Consider the following 23,714-nt stretch of genomic DNA (forward strand, 5'->3'; position numbering starts at 1 on the left):
AAATATTGATTTATATTTACTTTAGCTTTTTTAGTTCTTTTCTAGTCTTCTGACTCAAAGCTCTTTTACACCGCAGGTCACACCTACACATTCACACACTGATGGTAGAGGCTGCTGAGAGTCCATCAGTATTAACTCATCCATTCACACGCTGATGGTAGAGGCCGCTGAGTAAAGAGTCCATCAGTATTAACTCATCCATTCACACGCTGATGGTAGAGGCCACTGAGTGAAGAGTCCATCAGTATTAACTCATCCATTCATACACCGCTGATGAAGCAGTGGGAGCAACTTGGGGTGAAGTGTCTTGCTAAAGGACACATAGTGACATGTTGCTGGGGATCGAACCCCCTGACCCTCCAGTGAGCTTCGAGTCGCAAGGAGAATGTTTGACTTTGTGCTCCTGCTGTGTTTAATCCCACAGTAAGATTCCTCGTGCTAACTTCCACTTTAAACAACACAGAGACACACAGGAAGCATGGCACTTGTATTTATTCAAATCAAAATCATGAATCACTGATAAATACCGGACCGACATCACAGAACATGTGAATCAGAAACGGATTGATCATAATGATTAATAAAATGTTCACGTTGTGTTTCCTGCACTCGGCTGCTGGAGGGCGTTCTCGTAATGATTTCACAAACTCACACTAAAGATGCTCGAGTGTCCGATCCATCGCACTGCACAGGAAATAAATCATTAATTCATTAGGTTCTCTTTCTGGGACTTTTTAGTAAGAGATAAAGATTCATATATTTAAATGCTGAGCGGTGTGTAAATCAACAAACAGAGGGGGGGGGGGGGGGGGGAGTTCATGATGAGTCTACCTGGTTTCAGTCTACAAACTGGTCCACAGCCCGCCCCCCTCACACCACCTGGCATTGGTAGCTTTTACTCTATCAAGACTAAAACTAACTCAAACACTTTTTAAAAGACGAGCGGAAGAAGACGAGTACTACCCAAAGTGAGAGCAGCTTCTTGAATGATTAGTTCTATAAATATCCCATCAGACACACACAGGATCTAACAGGACCCGGGTGGTTACTGCTGTTCCTCGCTTTGGTTAAAGTCTGACATGTGACACAGGTCATTACGATCCATTGGCAGTAGCTAGGTTAACCCATACGAAAAAGAAAAACACAGACATGGTCAGAGGTTCACTGTTGGGATAATAACTTAGAAAAAGGAATTTAAAGTTGTGGCACTTCAGTGAGAAAACACCAACGTGTGGATCGCGTGCTGATTTGCTTTAAAGGACGGACTGACTCGAGTCAGCCGGTCCTGTTAGCGTTAGAAACACTTTGAACTGTTGCATATTCCAACAGACACAGACAGACACCGTGGTACACAATGAGTAAACTTAAGGTGCTTTCACACGTGCACAAAACTCCTGAAAACTTCCTAAAATGTTTCAGCTGGAGCTGCATGTGAGAATGCAAACAGCTGATTATTACCAATAAACCCAGAATGTTTCCTGCCAGGCCCCTCCTACATTTTCTGCATGATGTCAGAATGCAGCAGGAGCGAGCGGGGAGGGGGGTGACGGTTTGCACGCGGCCGGTGTTTTCAAACCGCTGCATATGTTTTCTGTTTAAGTTTTCCTCCGCTCTTCAGTCGATATTGTGAATGTTTTAAACTACACCTAGCGTTTATTTATAGAAAAGCAAAAAACTGTTCTGTGTTGGATTCTTTCGATTCGTCTGCCATTGTTCTCCTGAGACCCCCCCCCCCAGTCTGACAGGGACCATCTCAGGAAGACTTTAGGGGTAGTCTGCACATTTTTTTAGAAGCTTTCAGGAGTGCACATGTGAAAACAGTGTTAGAATAAACTTACTCAATGCAATGGCAAAGTGTTATCGTACCGCTCTTTAAAAATCATGTTTGATGAGAGAAAGTGGAACAGCAGTGAAGCTAACTCCTCTAACGATCTAATCAACAATGTTCCATTACAGGGGAAACAAACACAGAGTGACATTGCATAAAAAGAACTCAAGGCACGCAACGTTTCCCTTTGTTTACGGAGCCTTGCAGAGGCAGAACTTTATGACGGTGTCTACCAGAGGGTGCTTGGCCTGGCAGCGTGATCTCGTAGTGTGGGGTCACAGCAGCCTGCAGGAGGAGCTGGATGAGGTCGTGTCCTGACGTCGACGGACATGTTGAAGCAAAGAAATTAAATAAAAATAAATCACATCTAGTGCAGGAAGCGGATGCTCATTTTCTGTTCCACGTCCACCTTCTCTAAGACCTGAGGAAAGAATCCAGAGAGGAGGAGGTTAGAGGTGAAGAATAACTGCTCTCAGACGAGGTCATGTGATGAGTAACAGACGCAACGAGAGAGTCAAGTAAGCGACCAGTGATCCAGTAACTGCATTCTGTTAAGTATCAGCAACACTAACAAACATCTAGGAGGGGGCAACATCAGAATACTCAGCTCTTTAATATCGTTACTCTTAAAAACAACACCATCTGTGATTTATATCTGCTGATATATTGGTGGCAGCAGTGTTTAGGACTCTCTTGACACATTTTGGAATGCACATTTTATTTTTTTAACAGATCAATAGAACACTGAAACATGTTTACTACCCTCTGAAGTCACTCAGGACAAAAATGTCCACTTACAAAAAAACTGATATAAAAATAGATTGATATTTTTTTCTACATAAATCTCTTAAACAACTTCAGCCCTGCTCAAAACTACCAAACATTCAATCCTTTTTAGGAATTTAACCCTTTAAATGCCAGAATCATGTCATCAAACTGGCATTTAAAGGGTTAAATTCCTGATAATTATTCAATATTTTTGAGCAGGTCTGGAGTTGTTTAAGAGATTTATGCAAAAAAAGGAAAAAATAAATATCAATCTGTTCTATTTTTATAGCAGTTTTTTGGCATGGACCTTTCTGTCCTTAGTGACTAAAGAGGGTAGTAAATGAATCTGATGCCTGAGGGTTAATACTCAAACAGGTTTACGGCTGAAGAACGAGCTCTGGGGGTTTAGTCACTCTAGAAACTTGTTCAGAGAGAAATCATTGAAGGCAGCATCACTAAGAGTTGTTAACACCGTGTGTCTGAGAACAGAACTTGCCTTGATGAATTCGTTGAAGGAGATGGAGTTGTCTCCGTTGGTGTCGGCCTCCTGAATGGTTCGATCAGCGATGCTGCCCAGCTGTTCGTCTGAAATGTTTACACCAACCATCATCCGCAAGACCTGAGAAGAGAGAGAGCACAAAGTCCCCACATAGTTCATGAGCAGCAGTGAGCAACACTTCCTGGAAAATATGAAATAATAAGTTTGACCCCCAAAGGATGAAGGTCACTCGTCTTTAACTCAACGTCAGGTAATGAGTCGCTGTCACAGGGTAATGAGAGGATGATAAACACAGTAAAGAGATCATTATGAAGCTGCTGATTCACAGTGAGGGAGGCTTGGGTGTCTCACGAGGCAGACTGAATGTTTAGCACTAAACAAGAGATCAGTCTTGAGTCATTTAACCTCCAGCTCAGAGCAGGTCACACAAAGTCAGCCGACCACACACGGCTTCACAACAAACAACAGACAGGACTAAATACAGGATATCACAGCGTCTTATGAAACCTGTACTTGAGGTGACATATCTCATTATTATATCAGCACGAGGGCAAAGTCTCGTCATGGACACAGAAATCTCTCCCTCTCTCTGCTGAGCGTTTTAACGGATGTTATGAAACAGCTTCTGCTTCTCTGATAAAAGGGGATTTCTGGGATTTCATAACTTTTTCTTCTTCAGTCTATTTTAACTTTTTTTTAGGTCCAAATGAGTGACTGTTTGTAGACTAACAATCTGAGTGTAGCAGCAGTAGAAACAGACTTTTTCACTCATGAAAATCAGAATCACAATCAGATTTATTGTCCAGGTATGTTTACACACACAAGGAATTTAACTTCAGTGAACTGTGCTCTCTTATGTACAGGTACAACATTAAATATCAACAATAAACAGAATAAGAAAAGACTAATATTTACATAAATATGAAACAGTGCAGTGGTGAATAGTGCAAAAAGATGCTGAAGTAACATGATGAGTAAAATGCAGTTATGTGACAGATGGGTCAATTAAGATGTCAATTACAGTATTTACATAAATAAGAGTGCTTATATTATCATTTAAAATAAATTATATATATATATATAATATATATTCACAGTGATGGTTGATTTAGAGTTTAAATGTCATCCAGAAACCATCAGCTGTTTGCACACACTGCACCGTGACTCAGCGTCTACATGATGATCTGCTCACCTGCAGCAGCTCATCCCGAGAGATTTTGTCATCTCTGTCCAGGTCATACAGGCGGAAAGCAACTGCAGGAATGAAGAAGAAGTCATAAGGGGCAGAGAGAGTTCACTCTTTAACAGCTGTCATGATGAGTCACCAGCCCCCCCCTCCCCCCCCGTGTCACCGAGCGTCCACACTCACAGAGCAGCTTGTTCGTCCTGCTGTTGAGCGGCTCGCTGACGACGGCGTTCTTGTTCTTCTCGTTGTCCTCGATGGGTCTGAAGTGAGCCAGGGTCCGCATGAAGCCCCTGAAGTTCACCTGGTCCTCTCTGAGAGGAAACAGAACAAAAAGAGGATTTACTCTCTGGCTCAGATTACCTTCAGTCTTTAGAAAACTGAAGCTGTGTGAACAACACAATGAAAACTGGTCGTAACGTAACACGGTTTGAAAGAAGCTAACGCTCTCTCCTCAAAATGTTTCAGAGAAGAAAACCAAAGCAGCATCGAGAACGCCTTCAAATCCACGGCTGACATTAAAACGCCTACACACATACTGTTCTGGACTTTAATGATACAGCTGAGAACATCTGGTTTTATACTTTCAGACTGACAGAAACATCATGCAGCGCTCCGTCTGACTTTATCAAACACAGAACTGGAAGAAGCAGAAGAAGAAGCAAAAGCAGAGTCTCTGCAGTCTGCAGCTCCAAGGCTGCGGTGGCTTTGTCCGGCTCGGCGGTGGTCGTGACTCTAACCGATAATAAACACTTGTGAGAAATAAATCTCCTCAGACAGCAGAGTCATAACAAGAAGAACTCACCCCTCAGGGAAGAAGGCATTGATTATTCTGTCTCCCAGCGGATTGATGGCCAACTCCGGGATCCTCTGGAAATCTTCTCGACTGCAACCAGGAGAGGATGTGATCAAAACTCACTTCAAAACAGCAAATACTCACAAATGACATGCTTTTATTTTGAAATCTCAATTCACACATCCTAAAGGATAATTTGGGTATTTTTACACCTAGGCAACGATTTATATATTTGAATCCTGAATGACTAAGAGGTGGAGATGATACAGATAATACGATACGTACAATGACACTGAGATCGCTGGGGACGGTTTCAGAACATGTAGCTTAGCATTAGCTTTAATATCCACATTTGCTCACATAATCCTGAGAAAGGGTCTGATCACTGTCTCAATCCCGAACACCTGAGTGAGTGCAGACGGGCTTTAAAAGCCAAAACATCTGTTACACTCCTCTCTTCAGAACCAACCCACTCCTAAAACAGATCCTTTGACCTCCCAGAGCTCAGAGGACTTTCTGCTCCTCCGCTGTACTAAAGACCATATTGGATTTTATCTGAACACCAAAGTGACATTGGAGAGAGCTCAGTGTGAAATCTTTCTGTTGTGGAAACTCATGACTGATCAGAAGGTCACCTTGGAGGTGAAGATGTGTGTGCAGGAGTGTGTGAAGAAGGAACAGGCAGAACCAAAAGCTTATTATGAGTAAACACGTCTTTCACATTTGCCCCTCCAGAGGAAAAGATCTGCAAACACACAGAGCTTCAACGTGTCGTCAGCTGGAATGATTAGCCAACTGTTTCTTCAGAAGTTAATCCCAAACAGAGAACAGTCACTCTACATAAACTCTGAACCTCTCTGTGCTCAGAGCAAAGATATCTGATTGTGAATCAAGCAGACCAATTTCCAGATTTGATCCGCACCGGGACTTGAACCGGAGACCCTCCAGCACCTAACCCAAGTCCGTACAGACTGATGAGGCTGTAGGACGGCGCTCTGAGGATCATCACTGTTTGTTGAACGTGTTGGATGGTCGTTTTTGTCCACACGTAGACTTTAAACACCCGGAGTATTCTTATCTTTAAATCTATCTATCTAACAGGAACTTATCATTTTCAGTTCCAGGAACTTCTCTTAGCGTCTCTTTCAAAGGTCAGAGCTGAGCTGAACTGAGGGGAAAGGCCGTTTCACTTTACTGCTCCCTTTGCTCAGAACTAATAAGAGTGGTGCAGTAACGAGTCCTGAAACCAGGAAATGAATCCGTACTTTAGCCCCTCTGACTCCATCGTCTTAAAGTAGAATTGATTTATCACGAGATTACGATTACATGGCTGAAATAAGTTCTTCTTCTCGAGCACTATTCAGAGAACTGTTTCAAGCCACCCCCCTTCTGTACCGTCTTCAGAGGCGTTACAGAGGAGAGCCGGGATCAGCTGAGTCAGCAGGGGAGAACAGCGCTGTGTGTGTGTGTGTGTGTGTGTGTGTGTGTGTGTGTGTGTGTGTGTGTGTGTGTGTGTGTGTGTGTGTGTGTGTGTGTGTGTGTGTGTGGGTGTGTGTGTGTGTCGCAGAATCGACATGAACATACAAAGACGTGATGACGGCTGAGTTTAGTAACAGCGACAGTTCATTTTCCTGCTGTCCGTCTCATTTCTGGTTAAATGGTAATTCTGCGAGGGAAACTTTTCTCTACATGTCTGTGTTTGCAAAAGGACAAATGTCTCAGCAGCCAATCAGTTCTCCAGGTGAGACCGAGTCCTCACACGTCAGATTTCCTGGCAGGTAAACTCCCAACATTGATGTTTTAGTTACTGTCATAATGTGCTCTGTGTTATGACATACCTGAGGGTGCCGTTTTCCCCTTTATCCAGGCTGGTGAAGCGGCTGTACAGACGGGTGATCTGACTGTGAGAGACTGACACAAAAACATTTCACCGTCAGACGAGCACAAAAAGACATCACAACTTCACACTTTATAACTCTTCACCTAAATACACAGCTAACCGTCATCTCCAGATGTTGACATGTGTCGGGATGTAACCCGGGAACACAGCCAAGAAATAAAAGTATTAATCATTGAAATAATAACAAGAGGACACATGGAAATACTAATGATAATAATGAACATAAATATTCATTATTTAAGTCTAAAAATAAGTTGGATAAACACAGATGAATATTACACAGGAAGTGATTTATTAGGGTTAGAGAGCATCTCCACCCACAAGGCCCAGAGAGCATCTCCACCCACAAGGCCCAGAGAGCATCTCCACCCACAAGGCCCAGAGAGCATCTCCACCCACAAGGCCCAGAGAGCATCTCCACCCACAAGGCCCAGAGAGCATCTCCACCCACAAGGCCCAGAGAGCATCTCCACCCACAAGACCCCGAGAGCATCTCCACCCTCAAGGCCCAGAGAGCATCTCCACCCGCAAGGCCCAGAGAGCATCTCCACCCACAAGGCCCAGAGAGCATCTCCACCCACAAGGCCCAGAGAGCATCTCCACCCACAAGGCCCGCTACCACAACAGCTTTTCCCTGCTGCTGTGAGACAGCACAGGACATTAAGATGGGAAGGAACTTCACCTCACAGACTAAACGGACAGCTGACCACCTCACAGTGAAGTGTGCAATATTAACCTTAAAAACTAAAAACAGTGATATTATATAATGTGAAAAATATGTGAGCAATAACCTCAGGTGTAATAAGAGCAATAAGAAAACTTATTTATATTTTCATTTCCTTGTTCCCCTTTGTTATTTTTTTTTGTATTACATCTTTATTTTAATTCAGTTTATAACTTCTGTACAGTTTATTTTAAATCACTTAGCTGTTACTACAACTTATTTAATTTATTTGTACTTTTCTTATAATACTTTTCTATTTTATATATAATTTAAACTTTTTTGTAGAAGCTGACTCAAATTCCAATGTGCCTGTACCTGTTCTGTCCTGTACCTGTTCTGTCCTGTACCTGTTCTGTCCTGTACCTGAACTGTCCTGTACCTGAACTGTCCTGTACCTGTTCTGTCCTGTACCTGAACTGTCCTGTACCTGTTCTGTCCTGTACCTGAACTGTCCTGTACCTGAACTGTCCTGTACCTGTTCTGTCCTGTACCTGAACTGTCCTGTACCTGTTCTGTCCTGTACCTGTTCTGTCCTGTACCTGTTCTGTCCTGTACCTGAACTGTCCTGTACCTGAACTGTCCTGTACCTGTTCTGTCCTGTACCTGAACTGTCCTGTACCTGTTCTGTCCTGTACCTGAACTGTCCTGTACTGTCCTGTACCTGTTCTGTACCTGTTCTGTCCTGTACCTGAACTGTCCTGTACCTGTTCTGTCCTGTACCTGTTCTGTCCTGTACCTGAACTGTCCTGTACCTGTTCTGTCCTGTACCTGTTCTGTTCTGTCCTGTACCTGAACTGTCCTGTACTGTCCTGTACCTGTACCTGTTCTGTCCTGTACCTGTTCTGTCCTGTACCTGTTCTGTCCTGTACCTGAACTGTCCTGTACCTGAACTGTCCTGTACCTGTTCTGTCCTGTACCTGAACTGTCCTGTACCTGTTCTGTTCTGTCCTGTCCTGTACCTGTACTGTCCTGTCCTGTCCTGTCCTGTACCTGTACCTGTTCTGTCCTGTCCTGTACCTGAACTGTCCTGTACCTGTTCTGTACCTGAACTGTCCTGTACCTGTTCTGTCCTGTACCTGTTCTGTCCTGTACCTGTTCTGTCCTGTACCTGAACTGTCCTGTACCTGAACTGTCCTGTACCTGTTCTGTCCTGTACCTGAACTGTCCTGTACCTGTTCTGTCCTGTACCTGAACTGTCCTGTACCTGAACTGTCCTGTACCTGTTCTGTCCTGTACCTGAACTGTCCTGTACCTGTTCTGTCCTGTACCTGTTCTGTCCTGTACCTGTTCTGTCCTGTACCTGAACTGTCCTGTACCTGAACTGTCCTGTACCTGTTCTGTCCTGTACCTGAACTGTCCTGTACCTGTTCTGTCCTGTACCTGAACTGTCCTGTACTGTCCTGTACCTGTTCTGTACCTGTTCTGTCCTGTACCTGAACTGTCCTGTACCTGTTCTGTCCTGTACCTGTTCTGTCCTGTACCTGAACTGTCCTGTACCTGTTCTGTCCTGTACCTGTTCTGTTCTGTCCTGTACCTGAACTGTCCTGTACTGTCCTGTACCTGTACCTGTTCTGTCCTGTACCTGTTCTGTCCTGTACCTGTTCTGTCCTGTACCTGAACTGTCCTGTACCTGAACTGTCCTGTACCTGTTCTGTCCTGTACCTGAACTGTCCTGTACCTGTTCTGTTCTGTCCTGTCCTGTACCTGTACTGTCCTGTCCTGTCCTGTCCTGTACCTGTACCTGTTCTGTCCTGTCCTGTACCTGAACTGTCCTGTACCTGTTCTGTACCTGAACTGTCCTGTACCTGTTCTGTCCTGTACCTGTTCTGTCCTGTACCTGTTCTGTCCTGTACCTGAACTGTCCTGTACCTGTTCTGTCCTGTACCTGTTCTGTCCTGTACCTGAACTGTCCTGTACCTGAACTGTCCTGTACCTGTTCTGTCCTGTACCTGAACTGTCCTGTACCTGTTCTGTCCTGTCCTGTACCTGTCCTGTCCTGTACCTGTTCTGTCCTGTACCTGAACTGTCCTGTACCTGTTCTGTCCTGTACCTGTTCTGTCCTGTCCCTGAACTGTCCTGTACCTGTTCTGTCCTGTACCTGAACTGTCCTGTACCTGTTCTGTCCTGTACCTGAACTGTCCTGTACCTGTTCTGTCCTGTACCTGTTCTGTCCTGTACCTGTTCTGTCCTGTACCTGAACTGTCCTGTACCTGTTCTGTACCTGAACTGTCCTGTACCTGTTCTGTCCTGTACCTGTTCTGTCCTGTACCTGTTCTGTCCTGTACCTGAACTGTCCTGTACCTGTTCTGTCCTGTACCTGTTCTGTACCTGAACTGTACCTGTTCTGTACCTGTACCTGAACTGTCCTGTACCTGTTCTGTCCTGTCCTGTACCTGTTCTGTCCTGTACCTGAACTGTCCTGTACCTGAACTGTCCTGTACCTGTTCTGTACCTGAACTGTCCTGTACCTGTTCTGTCCTGTACCTGTTCTGTCCTGTACCTGTTCTGTCCTGTACCTGAACTGTCCTGTACCTGTTCTGTCCTGTACCTGTTCTGTACCTGAACTGTACCTGTTCTGTACCTGTACCTGAACTGTCCTGTACCTGTTCTGTCCTGTCCTGTACCTGTTCTGTCCTGTACCTGAACTGTCCTGTACCTGAACTGTCCTGTACCTGTTCTGTCCTGTACCTGTTCTGTACCTGAACTGTCCTGTACCTGTCCTGTCCTGTACCTGTTCTGTCCTGTACCTGAACTGTCCTGTACCTGTTCTGTCCTGTACCTGAACTGTCCTGTACCTGAACTGTCCTGTACCTGTTCTGTCCTGTACCTGTTCTGTACCTGAACTGTCCTGTACCTGTCCTGTCCTGTACCTGTTCTGTCCTGTACCTGAACTGTCCTGTACCTGTTCTGTCCTGTACCTGTCCTGTACCTGTTCTGTCCTGTACCTGAACTGTCCTGTACCTGTTCTGTCCTGTACCTGTTCTGTACCTGAACTGTCCTGTACCTGTTCTATCCTGTCCTGTACCTGTTCTGTACCTGTACCTGAACTGTCCTGTACCTGTACCTGAACTGTCCTGTACCTGTTCTGTCCTGTACCTGTTCTGTCCTGTACCTGAACTGTCCTGTACCTGTTCTGTACCTGAACTGTCCTGTACCTGTTCTGTCCTGTACCTGTTCTGTACCTGTACCTGTTCTGTACCTGAACTGTCCTGTACCTGTTCTGTACCTGAACTGTCCTGTACCTGAACTGTCCTGTACCTGTTCTGTACCTGTACCTGTTCTGTCCTGTACCTGTTCTGTACCTGTACCTGAACTGTCCTGTACCTGTCCTGTACCTGTACTGTCCTGTACCTGTTCTGTCCTGTACCTGAACTGTCCTGTACCTGTTCTGTCCTGTACCTGTTCTGTACCTGAACTGTCCTGTACCTGTTCTGTACCTGTTCTGTACCTATACTGTCCTGTACCTGTACCTGTTCTGTCCTGTACCTGAACTGTCCTGTACCTGTTCTGTCCTGTACCTGTTCTGTCCTGTACCTGTTCTGTCCTGTCCCTGTTCTGTACCTGTACCTGTTCTGTACCTGAACTGTCCTGTACCTGTACCTGTCCTGTCCTGTACCTGTACCTGTTCTGTCCTGTCCTGTACCTGAACTGTCCTGTACCTGTTCTGTACCTGAACTGTCCTGTACCTGTTCTGTCCTGTACCTGTTCTGTCCTGTACCTGTTCTGTCCTGTACCTGAACTGTCCTGTACCTGTTCTGTCCTGTACCTGTTCTGTCCTGTACCTGAACTGTCCTGTACCTGAACTGTCCTGTACCTGTTCTGTCCTGTACCTGAACTGTCCTGTACCTGTTCTGTCCTGTCCTGTACCTGTCCTGTCCTGTACCTGAACTGTCCTGTACCTGTTCTGTCCTGTACCTGTTCTGTCCTGTCCCTGAACTGTCCTGTACCTGTTCTGTCCTGTACCTGAACTGTCCTGTACCTGTTCTGTCCTGTACCTGAACTGTCCTGTACCTGTTCTGTCCTGTACCTGTTCTGTCCTGTCCTGTCCTGTCCTGTACCTGTTCTGTCCTGTACCTGAACTGTCCTGTACCTGTTCTGTACCTGAACTGTCCTGTACCTGTTCTGTCCTGTACCTGTTCTGTCCTGTACCTGTTCTGTCCTGTACCTGAACTGTCCTGTACCTGTTCTGTCCTGTACCTGTTCTGTACCTGAACTGTACCTGTTCTGTACCTGTACCTGAACTGTCCTGTACCTGTTCTGTCCTGTCCTGTACCTGTTCTGTCCTGTACCTGAACTGTCCTGTACCTGAACTGTCCTGTACCTGTTCTGTCCTGTACCTGTTCTGTACCTGAACTGTCCTGTACCTGTCCTGTCCTGTACCTGTTCTGTCCTGTACCTGAACTGTCCTGTACCTGAACTGTCCTGTACCTGTTCTGTCCTGTACCTGAACTGTCCTGTACCTGAACTGTCCTGTACCTGTTCTGTACCTGAACTGTCCTGTACCTATCCTGTCCTGTACCTGTTCTGTCCTGTACCTGAACTGTCCTGTACCTGTTCTGTCCTGTACCTGTCCTGTACCTGTTCTGTCCTGTACCTGAACTGTCCTGTACCTGTTCTGTCCTGTACCTGTTCTGTACCTGAACTGTCCTGTACCTGTTCTATCCTGTCCTGTACCTGTTCTGTACCTGTACCTGAACTGTCCTGTACCTGTTCTGTACCTGTACCTGAACTGTCCTGTACCTGTTCTGTCCTGTACCTGTTCTGTCCTGTACCTGAACTGTCCTGTACCTGTTCTGTACCTGAACTGTCCTGTACCTGTTCTGTCCTGTACCTGTTCTGTACCTGTACCTGTTCTGTACCTGAACTGTCCTGTACCTGTTCTGTACCTGAACTGTCCTGTACCTGAACTGTCCTGTACCTGTTCTGTACCTGTTCTGTCCTGTACCTGTTCTGTACCTGTACCTGAACTGTCCTGTACCTGTCCTGTACCTGTACTGTCCTGTACCTGTTCTGTCCTGTACCTGAACTGTCCTGTACCTGTTCTGTCCTGTACCTGTTCTGTACCTGAACTGTCCTGTACCTGTTCTGTACCTGTTCTGTACCTATACTGTCCTGTACCTGTACCTGTTCTGTCCTGTACCTGAACTGTCCTGTACCTGTTCTGTCCTGTACCTGTTCTGTCCTGTACCTGTTCTGTCCTGTCCCTGTTCTGTACCTGTACCTGTTCTGTACCTGAACTGTCCTGTACCTGTACCTGAACTGTCCTGTACCTGTACCTGAACTGTCCTGTACCTGTTCTGTCCTGTACCTGTACTGTCCTGTACCTGAACTGTCCTGTACCTGTTCTGTCCTGTACCTGTACTGTCCTGTACCTGTTCTGTCCTGTACCTGTACCTGAACTGTCCTGTACCTGAACTGTCCTGTACCTGTACTGTCCTGTACCTGTTCTGTTCTGTACCTATACTGTCCTGTACCTGTTCTGTACCTGTACCTGTTCTGTCCTGTACCTGTTCTGTACCTGTACCTGTTCTGTCCTGTACCTGTCCTGTACCTGTACTGTCCTGTACCTGTTCTGTCCTGTACCTGAACTGTCCTGTACCTGTTCTGTCCTGTACCTGTTCTGTACCTGTACCTGAACTGTCCTGTACCTGTTCTGTACCTGTTCTGTACCTATACTGTCCTGTACCTGTTCTGTACCTGTACCTGTTCTGTCCTGTACCTGTTCTGTCCTGTACCTGTTCTGTACCTGTACCTGAACTGTCCTGTACCTGTCCTGTACCTGTACTGTCCTGTACCTGTTCTGTCCTGTACCTGTTCTGTACCTGTACCTGAACTGTCCTGTACCTGTTCTGTACCTGTTCTGTACCTATACTGTCCTGTACCTGTTCTGTACCTGTACCTGTTCTGTCCTGTACCTGAACTGTCCTGTACCTGTTCTGTCCTGTACCTGTTCTGTCCTGTACCTGTTCTGTACCTGTACCTGTTCTGTACCTGAACTGTCCTGTACCTGTTCTGTACCTGAACTGTCCTGTACCTGAACTGTCCTGTACCTGTTCTGTCCTGTACTGTCCTGTACCTGTTCTGTCCTGTACCTGTACCTGAACTGTCCTGTACCTGTTCTGTACCTGTACCTGTTCTGTACCTGAACTGTCCTGTACCTGTTCTGTACCTGTTCTGTCCTGTACCTGAACTGTCCTGTACCTGTTCTGTCCTGTACCTGTACTGTCCTGTACCTGTTCTGTCCTGTACCTGTTCTGTCCTGTACCTGTACCTGAACTGTCCTGTACCTGAACTGTCCTGTACCTGTTCTGTTCTGTTCTGTACCTGAACTGTCCTGTCCTGTACCTGAACTGTCCTGTACCTGTTCTGTCCTGTACCTGTTCTGTCCTGTACCTGAACTGTCCTGTACCTGTTCTGTCCTGTACCTGAACTGTCCTGTACCTGAACTGTCCTGTACCTGTTCTGTACCTGAACTGTCCTGTACCTGTACCTGAACTGTCCTGTACCTGAACTGTCCTGTACCTGTTCTGTTCTGTACCTGAACTGTCCTGTCCTGTACCTGAACTGTCCTGTACCTGTTCTGTCCTGTACCTGTCCTGTACCTGTACCTGAACTGTCCTGTACCTGAACTGTCCTGTACCTGAACTGTCCTGTACCTGTTCTGTACCTGAACTGTCCTGTCCTGTACCTGAACTGTCCTGTACCTGTCCTGTACCTGAACTGTCCTGTACCTGTCCTGTACCTGTACCTGAACTGTCCTGTACCTGTTCTGTCCTGTACCTGAACTGTCCTGTACCTGAACTGTCCTGTCCTGTAATCGTTTGACAGCCCAGATTCTAAAACCTGCTCATTTAGAGACTTCTGTTTGAGAATAGACAATAAAGGTAAATATTATTAATGTGAGAAATAACATGAACAGAAACTTAATATTAAAATAAATATATTATTAATGTGAGAAATAACATGAACAGAAACTTAATATTAAAATAAATAAATTATTAATGTGAGAAATAACATGAACAGAAACTTAATATTAAAATAAATAAATAATTAATGTGAGAAATAACATGAACAGAAACTTAATATTAAAATAAATAAATTATTAATGTGAGAAATAACATGAACAGAAACTTAATATTAAAATAAATAAATAATTAATGTGAGAAATAACATGAACAGAAACTTAATATTAAAATAAATATATTATTAATGTGAGAAATAACATGAACAGAAACTTAATATTAAAATAAATATATTATTAATGTGAGAAATAACATGAACAGAAACTTAATATTAAAATAAATATATTATTAATGTGATCTGAACTTACAGCCAGTCTCCTTCTTTATTTCTTCAATCTCTTCTTCTCGGAGTAACGTGGACGCTCTGGAGCCCATGGTGAACAGGTAAGTCTGGTGAACAGGTAAGTCTGGTGAACAGGTAAGTCTGGTGAACAGGTAAGTCTGGTGAACAGGTAAGGTAGGTGGTGAACAGGTAAGTTTAATGAACAGGTAAGTCTGGTGAACAGGTAAGTCTGGTGAACAGGTAAGTCTGGTGAACAGGTAAGTCTGGTGAACAGGTAAGTTTAATGAACAGGTAAGTCTGGTGAACAGGTAAGTCTGGTGAACAGGTAAGTTTAATGAACAGCTAAGTCTGGTGAACAGGTAAGTCTGGTGAACAGGTAAGTCTGGTGAACAGGTAAGTTTAATGAACAGCTAAGTCTGGTGAACAGGTAAGTCTGGTGAACAGGTAAGTCTGGTGAACAGGTAAGTCTGGTGAACAGGTAAGTTTAATGAACAGGTAAGTCTGGTGAACAGCTAAGTCTGGTGAACAGCTAAGTCTGGTGAACAGCTAAGTCTGGTGAACAGCTAAGTCTGGTGAACAGGTAAGTCTGGTGAACAGGTAAGTTTAATGAACAGGTAAGTCTGGTGAACAGGTAAGGCTGGTGAACAGGTAAGTCTGGTGAACAGGTAAGTTTAATGAACAGCTAAGTCTGGTGAACAGGTAAGTCTGGTGAACAGGTAAGTCTGGTGAACAGGTAAGTCTGGTGAACAGGTAAGTCTGGTGAACAGGTAAGGTAGGTGGTGAACCAGCAGCGCCGTTATCCGTCTCGCGCAGCCCGAACCAGCCGAGTTAGCAAACAAGCTAACGCAGCGAGCTAACTCGTTCTCGTCGTTTTACGGTGAAAGTCGTTTCGAGTTCAATCCAAACGGTTGTTTTGAGTCCTCGTGTCGTCGTAGCTCTCCGGTTCTTAACAAATCCTTCCCGTGTTCGGTCCAGATTTCATGTTAACGTGACTGAGTTTCGGTCAGGTTAGCTTCCTTCTTTAAGAGGAGGCAGGTACTGAACGAAGTCGCCTCCCTAGTAGGCGGGTCCTCACAGAAGAGGGTAGCGAGGTTTGTTGCCTGGTTAAAATTCGATGTCAGTGTGTCGTATAAATACATTTTAATATTTAAATATATACAATGTCATTTGTTATGTAAAACCAAGAAAACTGACTCGAAATCACTTAACAAAAGAAAGCTACTGAACGTAGTTTACTGTTAATTTATTCCCTGTAGTTATGCTATGAGAAATCTGCGGAGTGGTGGGGGGGGGGGGGGGGGGGATCATCCTGTCAGGGGGACCAACTAACCCGTGACACCCGGTCAGACGGTGAGATCAAATTATGTTGAAATTATAGAAAAATAAAGGCAATAAAAACATGAATATCAAATCTTTAGAGGATACTAACGAAATTAACAATTAAATATAATATTAAGACGTCTATCTTAATGCTCTGATACAATTCGTATCTATGTTTTCCTTCAAAATAATCAAATGAATTCACAAATGTATCCTTAAAAAAAATCCATATTTACAATGTAAAAGATTATTTTAAAATAACTGTATGGAGGTAAAACACCCCTTCCTGTTTCTAAAGCTTTTCGTGCTCTTAAAAGTAATATGCAGGTAAATTTAAAATGTTCTACTTGTTTTATAAATTGGTCCACACTTCTTCCTGCACCACCTGCTGGACAGACAGCGGAGCACCTTCTCCACCAGGCCGGTTCAGCTCTGCTGTCACCAGGACAGACACATGAAATCTGTCTTTTACATACCTGTTCTGCTCCTGTAAAGTTAGCACATTATCCTTCAACATTAAATGTTCACTTGATAAGTGTATCTGCTCATTAGAAGATCTGTGCGCACAGCTCGATTCCGCTATAATGTTGTTATTATTACGTTACACGTAGGACAGACATACGCCACTAGATGTCGCACTTTCATTATTTATTGTGGGCTGATATGATTTTGCATAGATAAAAATGTTGATACAGCTTGCTCAGGTTTTCTGGATAACAACCATCAGTAGCTCAGTCTGGAGGGACTGGAGGGTCTGGAGGGTCGTCGGTTCTGTGGACCGAGTCTTGAGATTGCACTGGTAGCTGGAAAGGTGCCAGTTCTCTTCCTGAGCATTGCCAAGGTGGCAAGGCCCCAACTTACATTTGAAACTGAGCATGGTGCATTACATTTAACATTAATCCCTGAGGGGACATTCTGGCTTCTCACACACATAAACCCGAAATACACACACGCACTAACAGGACCTGTGGACATGAGTGGAGAGATGTCACAGTGAGGGCAAAGTAGGAGGCCTTGCTCATGACTTCCTAAGCAGTACTCAAAAATTCACCTGGCACCCGACCTACTTCATACCTTGGACCATTACGGGACTCAAACCAGCAACCCTCCAGTTCACAACCCAAGTCCCTACAGCAGTGGTTACCACCCTTAATTATCTCATGATCCCACTTGGACTTCACCAAACTCTGACGACCCCACACATCCAAAACCTAACCCCATCACCTTTATAAGGAGAAAAACAGCTCCAGTTAAATCTGCACACCAGATCAAAAAAGCAATACGAGTCATTTTCAGAGTTTTGGTTGATTTATTTAGGATTTTAAGATCCCTGTTACTACATGTCTTGAGGTTTCAGAAAACATTCTCTGTTCAGTAGTTTGTCCTTCACATGTGCATGAAACACGTAAAGCTGAGAGCAAACCAAATGTTCAACAGTCCATGCAATCATTGTGTCCTCAAAACAATCAGAAGCAGTTAAATATCCAACAATCTTCACAGCAAGAGTGCATCTCATCATAAAACAAGTTTAAAATTCTCAAGTAAAAAAAAAAAAAAAAAGTGTTAGTGTGTTGATAAAATAATGATACGGTCAACTCCATGTCAGATTGATTCCTAAGCAGTGCAAAGAGAAGCTGGTCGTCTTCTGGGCCTTCCACGCAGGAAGACGTTTGGTTTGAGATTTTTCATTGGTTTGCAGAAAGTCCTTTACTCTCTGAAGTGACACGTGGCGTCCATGGCCGTCTGGATGCTGCGCGGGGAAAACACGATGAAGAATGTATGAGGTATCAGACAACAACGATAAAAAACATTATCAAAGATTAATGAAGCGAACATGAAATCTTCAATAACCAACATTAAAACATATTCAGTTTAAAGGAGCAGTATGTAACTCTGACCCCTAGTGTTTAAAATGGGTACTGCAGTCTAAATTCTAAACTCTAAACATCATAGAGATCTGTCCCCCCCCTCTCTAGACTCGATGCTCACTCAGGTCACCATGTGGTGGACTCTGAAGCTTCAGTGTTTATCCAGCTCTGCATGGGTCTGTAAACCTTTCTGTGTTCTAACCTCTCTCCATTTTTCAAAAGCATCTCCAATATTGATCCTAGTTTGAGCACGTTTCTGCTCGTGGAGCTTATTAGAAACATGCAGAGGCTTTTTAGGTCGGGTACAATCACTTCTATCTGAACCACTTCTCTTGACCGCTTCCATCACTGCAACACCTGTTGACCTGATAACTGCTCTCATATCTGACAAACCGAGGGGCGTCCAAAACGGCCATGTGGGGGCGTGTCTTAAAAGCGCCTACCTTCTCTGGTCCAAACAAATCCAGAGCATTCAGGAGCAGAATCTAAAGTTAGAAGGAGGACATACTGGCTGCTGCATTGTTGTCAGAGAAGCCAGCACTTCAACATAGCATGTTTCCTTAATGATCAGAGAGTAAGATACCTTTATCATTTACCTCTTTAAGAGGAACGATGGAGCCTTTATTGGGGACTATTTTCAGCTGCGTATTTATACCTGCTGTGAGTTTGGGCGACTGAGTCAAAATGAGCTACAGAAAGTTGTTTAGCCTAATGTGGATTAAATATAACAAGTGAAATCTATTGAATAATAAAGAGGAAAACCACACGGAGGTGACGTCTCACATCCTGTTATTAACTAAGAGTGATCACACAGACAGGCAGACAGACAGACAGGTAGGTGTGGAGCAGTGAGCAGGACGTACCTGTCTGCAGAGTATCCTCTCTCACACAGGTTGACCAGAGCGTACAGATGTCTCAGAGCGTACTCGTACTGAAACACAAAGAGGACAGAAACATGAGTCACACGTGTTCCACAGTCTGTCACTGTAAATGTCAACAACCCTGTTTATTTCCTCTGGGCTGTTTGGGGGATTTTCAAAATGTCAAACAGCTGATCAAAGTACCGGGGAAATATTTAACAAGTCTTCACTGGTATTAGAAGATAAAAACCCCATCTGAATATAACTTAATGCTTTCATTTAAACACATGTTCTCGTTCAGAGCTGCAGGAAACCACCACCTTTCTGAGGTTTAGTACGGCCATCCAACATCCTAACATTATGTCTGTATTTAAAGACGGATCAACACAACTGATCTCCTCTGGGGCGGCTGAGCCTCAGTGGTAGAGTTGGTCGTCTCTCAACTGGGAGGTCAGGGGTTCAATCCCCAGCTCCTGCAGCCACATGTCTGATGTGTCCTTGGGCAAGACACTTAACCCCAAGTTGCTCCCACTGCTTCATCATCAGTGTCTGAATGTGTATGAATGGATGAGTTAATACTGATGGACTCTTTACTCAGCGGCCTCTACCATCAGTGTGTGAATGTGTGTGAATGGATGAGTTAATACTGATGGACTCTTTACTCAGCAGCCTCTACCATCAGTGTGTGAATGTGTGTGAATGGATGAGTTAATACTGATGGACTCTTTACTCAGCAGCCTCTACCATCAGTGTGTGAATGTGTATGAATGGATGAGTTAATACTGACGGACTCTCAGCAGCCTCTACCATCAGTGTGTGAATGTGTGTGAATGGATGAGTTAATACTGATGGACTCTTTACTCAGCGGCCTCTACCATCAGTGTGTGAATGGATGAGTTAATACTGATGGACTCTTTACTCAGCGGCCTCTACCATCAGAGTGTGAATGGATGAGTTAATACTGATGGACTCTTTACTCAGCGGCCTCTACCATCAGCGTGTGAATGGATGAGTTAATACTGACGGACTCTTTACTCAGCAGCCTCTACCATCAGTGTGTGAATGTGTATGAATGGATGAGTTAATACTGATGGACTCTTTACTCAGCAGCCTCTACCATCAGTGTATGAATGTGTATGAATGGATGAGTTAATACTGACGGACTCTTTACTCAGCGGCCTCTACCATCAGAGTGTGAATGGATGAGTTAATACTGATGGACTCTTTACTCAGCAGCCTCTACCATCAGTGTGTGAATGTGTATGAATGGATGAGTTAATACTGACGGACTCTTTACTCAGCGGCCTCTACCATCAGTGTGTGAATGGATGAGTTAATACTGATGGACTCTCAGCAGCCTCTACCATCAGTGTGTGAATGGATGAGTTAATACTGATGGACTCTTTACTCAGCAGCCTCTACCATCAGTGTGTGGATGTGTAGGTGTGACCTGTGCTGTTAAAGAGCTGAGTAGTAAGAAGACTAGAAAATAACTTTGCAAGCTCAAGTCCATTTATCATCTCCTTTAAAGAGTGTAAACTGTTTAATGATTTGCATCAGTTAATCTAACACTCGTCTAAAAAGGAAGCTGATGTGTTCAGACACAGCTTGGAAAAAAAAAAAAAACGGGGTTTCCCCAAAGACCAGATATAAAAGATTATTCCGTCCTCGGCCTGGATTACAGTAATTTCATTTAAAGATGCAAAGTCATAAACTAATACCGACATTTACAGCATGTGAAACTGATCTTCCTCTTTATAAGCAGAACCAAAAACTGACATGTGTCTTAGTTTCAACCATTAAGCACAGATGTTTCCTGTCAGATCTGTGACTAATCTAAGGAAACAAAAGCACCTTTCCTCCAGCAGAGTTTTGTGTGTTTTTGTTCTGTGTGTGTGTTATACCTTGGTTTTGTGCCAGTTGAAACAGGTGTATTTGTAGTGGGTCATTGCAGCCTTGTAGCATTTATACTGGCTGAGTTCAGCGTGCTCGTTCAGAACCTCCTCGCTCCTCAGCCGGTCACCGGTCACCATGTCGACTATTTTGCGCATTGTGGCAGCGAGCATCTCTCTGACCTGAACACACACACATTGAAATCTGTAACATGAGAGTCGTCACGGGGAATCCTCGATTTGTGCAGGTAAGACTTCCTGGATTTGTGCAGGTAAGGCGCTTTTAGAAGTCGGTCTGTACCTTCAGGTGGGCGTCGATCTCCCCCAGAAGCCCCCGTGCCACTCTGATGTCGTTGGACTTCATCATCTTCCTCTTGAGGATGGCCAGGGGGACGTCGGGGCTCGGGGTCAGGTCGGGGTTTTCAATGGGCTGCAGTTTCAGAGGACGAGCGGGCGGGCTGGTGGCCTTGGGGTTACCCTGAAACGCTATGACCTTCATGTGAGCCATCGTCTGGAGAGAGAGAGAGAGAGAGAGAGAGAGAGAGAGAGGAATTTAAAATATGGACAATTTCAATCAATGAGACAAAAATATAAATTGTAATACTCCATTTTAACCACAAGAGGGTGCCATCAGCTCTTTGCTTGTCTCGTTCCACATCAGTAGCTAAAGATATGGAGTAAGGCCGAGTGGGCCGTCCACACGCTCAGTTTCTCAAAAACACTGTTACGGCTGTCATGAGCACGCCAAGTCAATAACGACGTCCTTCACATCTCGCCATTCCTCTGCAATCGGTCTATTTTCCCACCAACCTAAAGTCTAAAAAAAACGAAAACCGCTGATGTTGGCGCCGGTTTGTGTGGTCAGACTGTTGCAGAGACCTCCGTTGTCCAATCAGGCGTCTCTGCTCGTCAGCATAGTGGGAGAGTAACTGTGTATGTGTGAGCGTGTAAAAAGTCCAGTTAGCATCGTTAGCACCAGCGCTAGTTTGGTAACGTCCGCCATCGCTCTAATCTCATGTAAACTGAAGAGACAGCATCGCACGATGACGTCACACGGAGGAGAATCCACAGAAACAGAGTTTCTGAACAAGGTCAAGACGCAGAGAAACCTACATTTCAAAAACACCCGCCTACGTGTGGACGCGGTCTGAACGCTTCAGTTAGGTTTGTTTTTGTGTCATACATCCATATACCCACATGGCCTTACATGACTCCATAAATTAAAAAGGTTCCCGGATCAGAGTGCTCTAGGTAAACTATATTCATTCTCAAGAAACAAAAAGAGAAAGCAAGAAGTCAAACTAATCAAAGAGAATATCCTGTCTTCTTCTCCAAGCTTTTCAAACTAAATGATCAAGTTTAAACACATCAAACTGAAACAGCCATTCCAGTTTCTGCACATCTGATTTTACTTCATGAAACAATAATTCTCTTAAATCATCAGATTTTGTACAATGCAAAAGAACATGGGACTCCAACTCACACATCTCACAGTGTGTTTTCTACTGGAATGTTTTTGAATGGACCGACTTCAGCGTCCAGAGGGAGAACAGCAGATCTGAACTGTGCGACCAGGTAATGACACCGTTATCATGTATGAACATTAGTTTAGATTTCCCTGTTTGCTCACAGTCCCTGTAGTTTAAAGGACTCATAAATAAGAAGGTAAAGACAAACGTCCTTGAATGACCTTGTTTCCAAACTGCTGGACGTGGCTCGTGTTGGTGTGGCTCTTGACGATCTTGAACTGCTTCAGCAGAGTTTCTTTGGTCAGATCCTCCTGGAAGCACAAAGAGACAAACATCACAACCATTTAATAAACCTGTGACCACACACTGCGGAGGAGTCCAGGTCAAAGTTCACTCACAGCGTCCGAGTCCTCCATCCAGTTCACGCTGTACCAGTCCCCCAGGTACGTGTCCCTCTTCTCGTCGTAGTAACACGCGTAAGAAGACTCGTGGCTGTTGGCGGCGGTGGTGGCGTACACTGAAAGAAACACACAGAGACGGTTTCATGTTATGATGCGTTCAAGGTCAGGGAGAAAATAGTCATTTTCAGAGACTTAAACTTAAACATGCCTCAACAGAAGTGAAGTAACAGAGAAGTAAGACTTCACATTTCTTTACTTGAGCATCATTTTGCATTTCAGGAGATTTTTTCTTCGTTTGACACTAAACACCAAGAAAACTAAGTTAATCTGTTCCTCCATTATAACGTTACCTACAACAGCAGCATTGCACTATAAAAAGGGTTCGAGACGGTTCTCTAATTCTAAACCCCTTTGCTCTTCCCAAACTCACTCCTAACCTCTGCCAATGTAATGGAAAAATACTCTCTGTCTGTCGTCTTCGTTTGAACTTAAAGATTTAGATGTTTGTGCGTCATTTACTAATTAAAAACTGTTTCTCTGTATATGCAATGAAAAATCCACAACACCACACAATAAACTCTTCATCCATCTGGATGACTCTCAGTCACTCAAACCACAGATCAGAGTGTAAAAGAATGTTTTTAACACATCCCGTGATCTTTATTATGACATGAGACGGAGCACATGACAGAGACACTAAACACTTTCTGCTGACAGCAGCTTTGACCTGACAGAGAACGACTGAAGTCCACAGACCGCCGAGCTGACCTCGGTCTAGTCTGGACATGATACAGGAGGTAAAAACATCAACAAAGTTGATTACATCATCAACTCACCGTCGATGTCAGCAGGAAGTTTGTTCATCATCGACCCCGACTCACATGCTTCGATGTAGAACACC

At 44.4% G+C, this 23,714-nt stretch overlaps 2 protein-coding genes across 2 annotated transcripts in view; both read right to left on the reverse strand.

Moving 5' to 3' along the window:
* Positions 1–474: 474 nt before the first annotated feature.
* Positions 475–15,422, reverse strand: chp1 (calcineurin-like EF-hand protein 1). Its single transcript, XM_020626784.3, has 7 exons — positions 15,029–15,422; positions 6,913–6,985; positions 5,084–5,164; positions 4,465–4,592; positions 4,288–4,349; positions 3,093–3,215; positions 475–2,249 (listed from the first exon to the last, which is right to left on the reverse strand). The coding sequence occupies exons 1-7, from the start codon at positions 15,093–15,095 to the stop codon at positions 2,196–2,198; spliced, it is 588 nt and encodes a 195-aa protein (XP_020482440.1). The 5' UTR covers positions 15,096–15,422; the 3' UTR covers positions 475–2,195.
* A 2,190-nt stretch (positions 15,423–17,612) lies between these two features.
* Positions 17,613–23,714, reverse strand: part of lgmn (legumain) — a gene marked incomplete in the record, with an annotated part of 10,013 nt that continues 3,911 nt past the window's right edge. The window contains 7 exon segments of the mRNA XM_065947659.1: positions 17,613–18,073; positions 19,055–19,122; positions 20,956–21,126; positions 21,245–21,454; positions 22,634–22,723; positions 22,811–22,929; positions 23,650–23,714. Coding sequence (XP_065803731.1) covers positions 18,031–18,073; positions 19,055–19,122; positions 20,956–21,126; positions 21,245–21,454; positions 22,634–22,723; positions 22,811–22,929; positions 23,650–23,714 — 766 coding nt within the window.

The sequence above is a fragment of the Labrus bergylta genome, chromosome 18 (genome assembly GCF_963930695.1).
Source record: "Labrus bergylta chromosome 18, fLabBer1.1, whole genome shotgun sequence".
NCBI lineage: Eukaryota > Metazoa > Chordata > Actinopteri > Labriformes > Labridae > Labrus > Labrus bergylta.

Coding starts and splice junctions, on each gene's coding strand:
- chp1 (XM_020626784.3), bottom strand. CDS start 15,095: ATGGGCTCCAGAGCGTCCACGTTACTCCGAGAAGAAGAGATTGAAGAA. Junction 6,986..15,028: donor AATAAAGAAGGAGACTGGCT/GTAAGTTCAGAT, acceptor TTTTTGTGTCAG/TCTCTCACAGTCAGATCACC. Junction 2,250..3,092: donor CCTTCAACGAATTCATCAAG/GCAAGTTCTGTT, acceptor TTCTTTCCTCAG/GTCTTAGAGAAGGTGGACGT.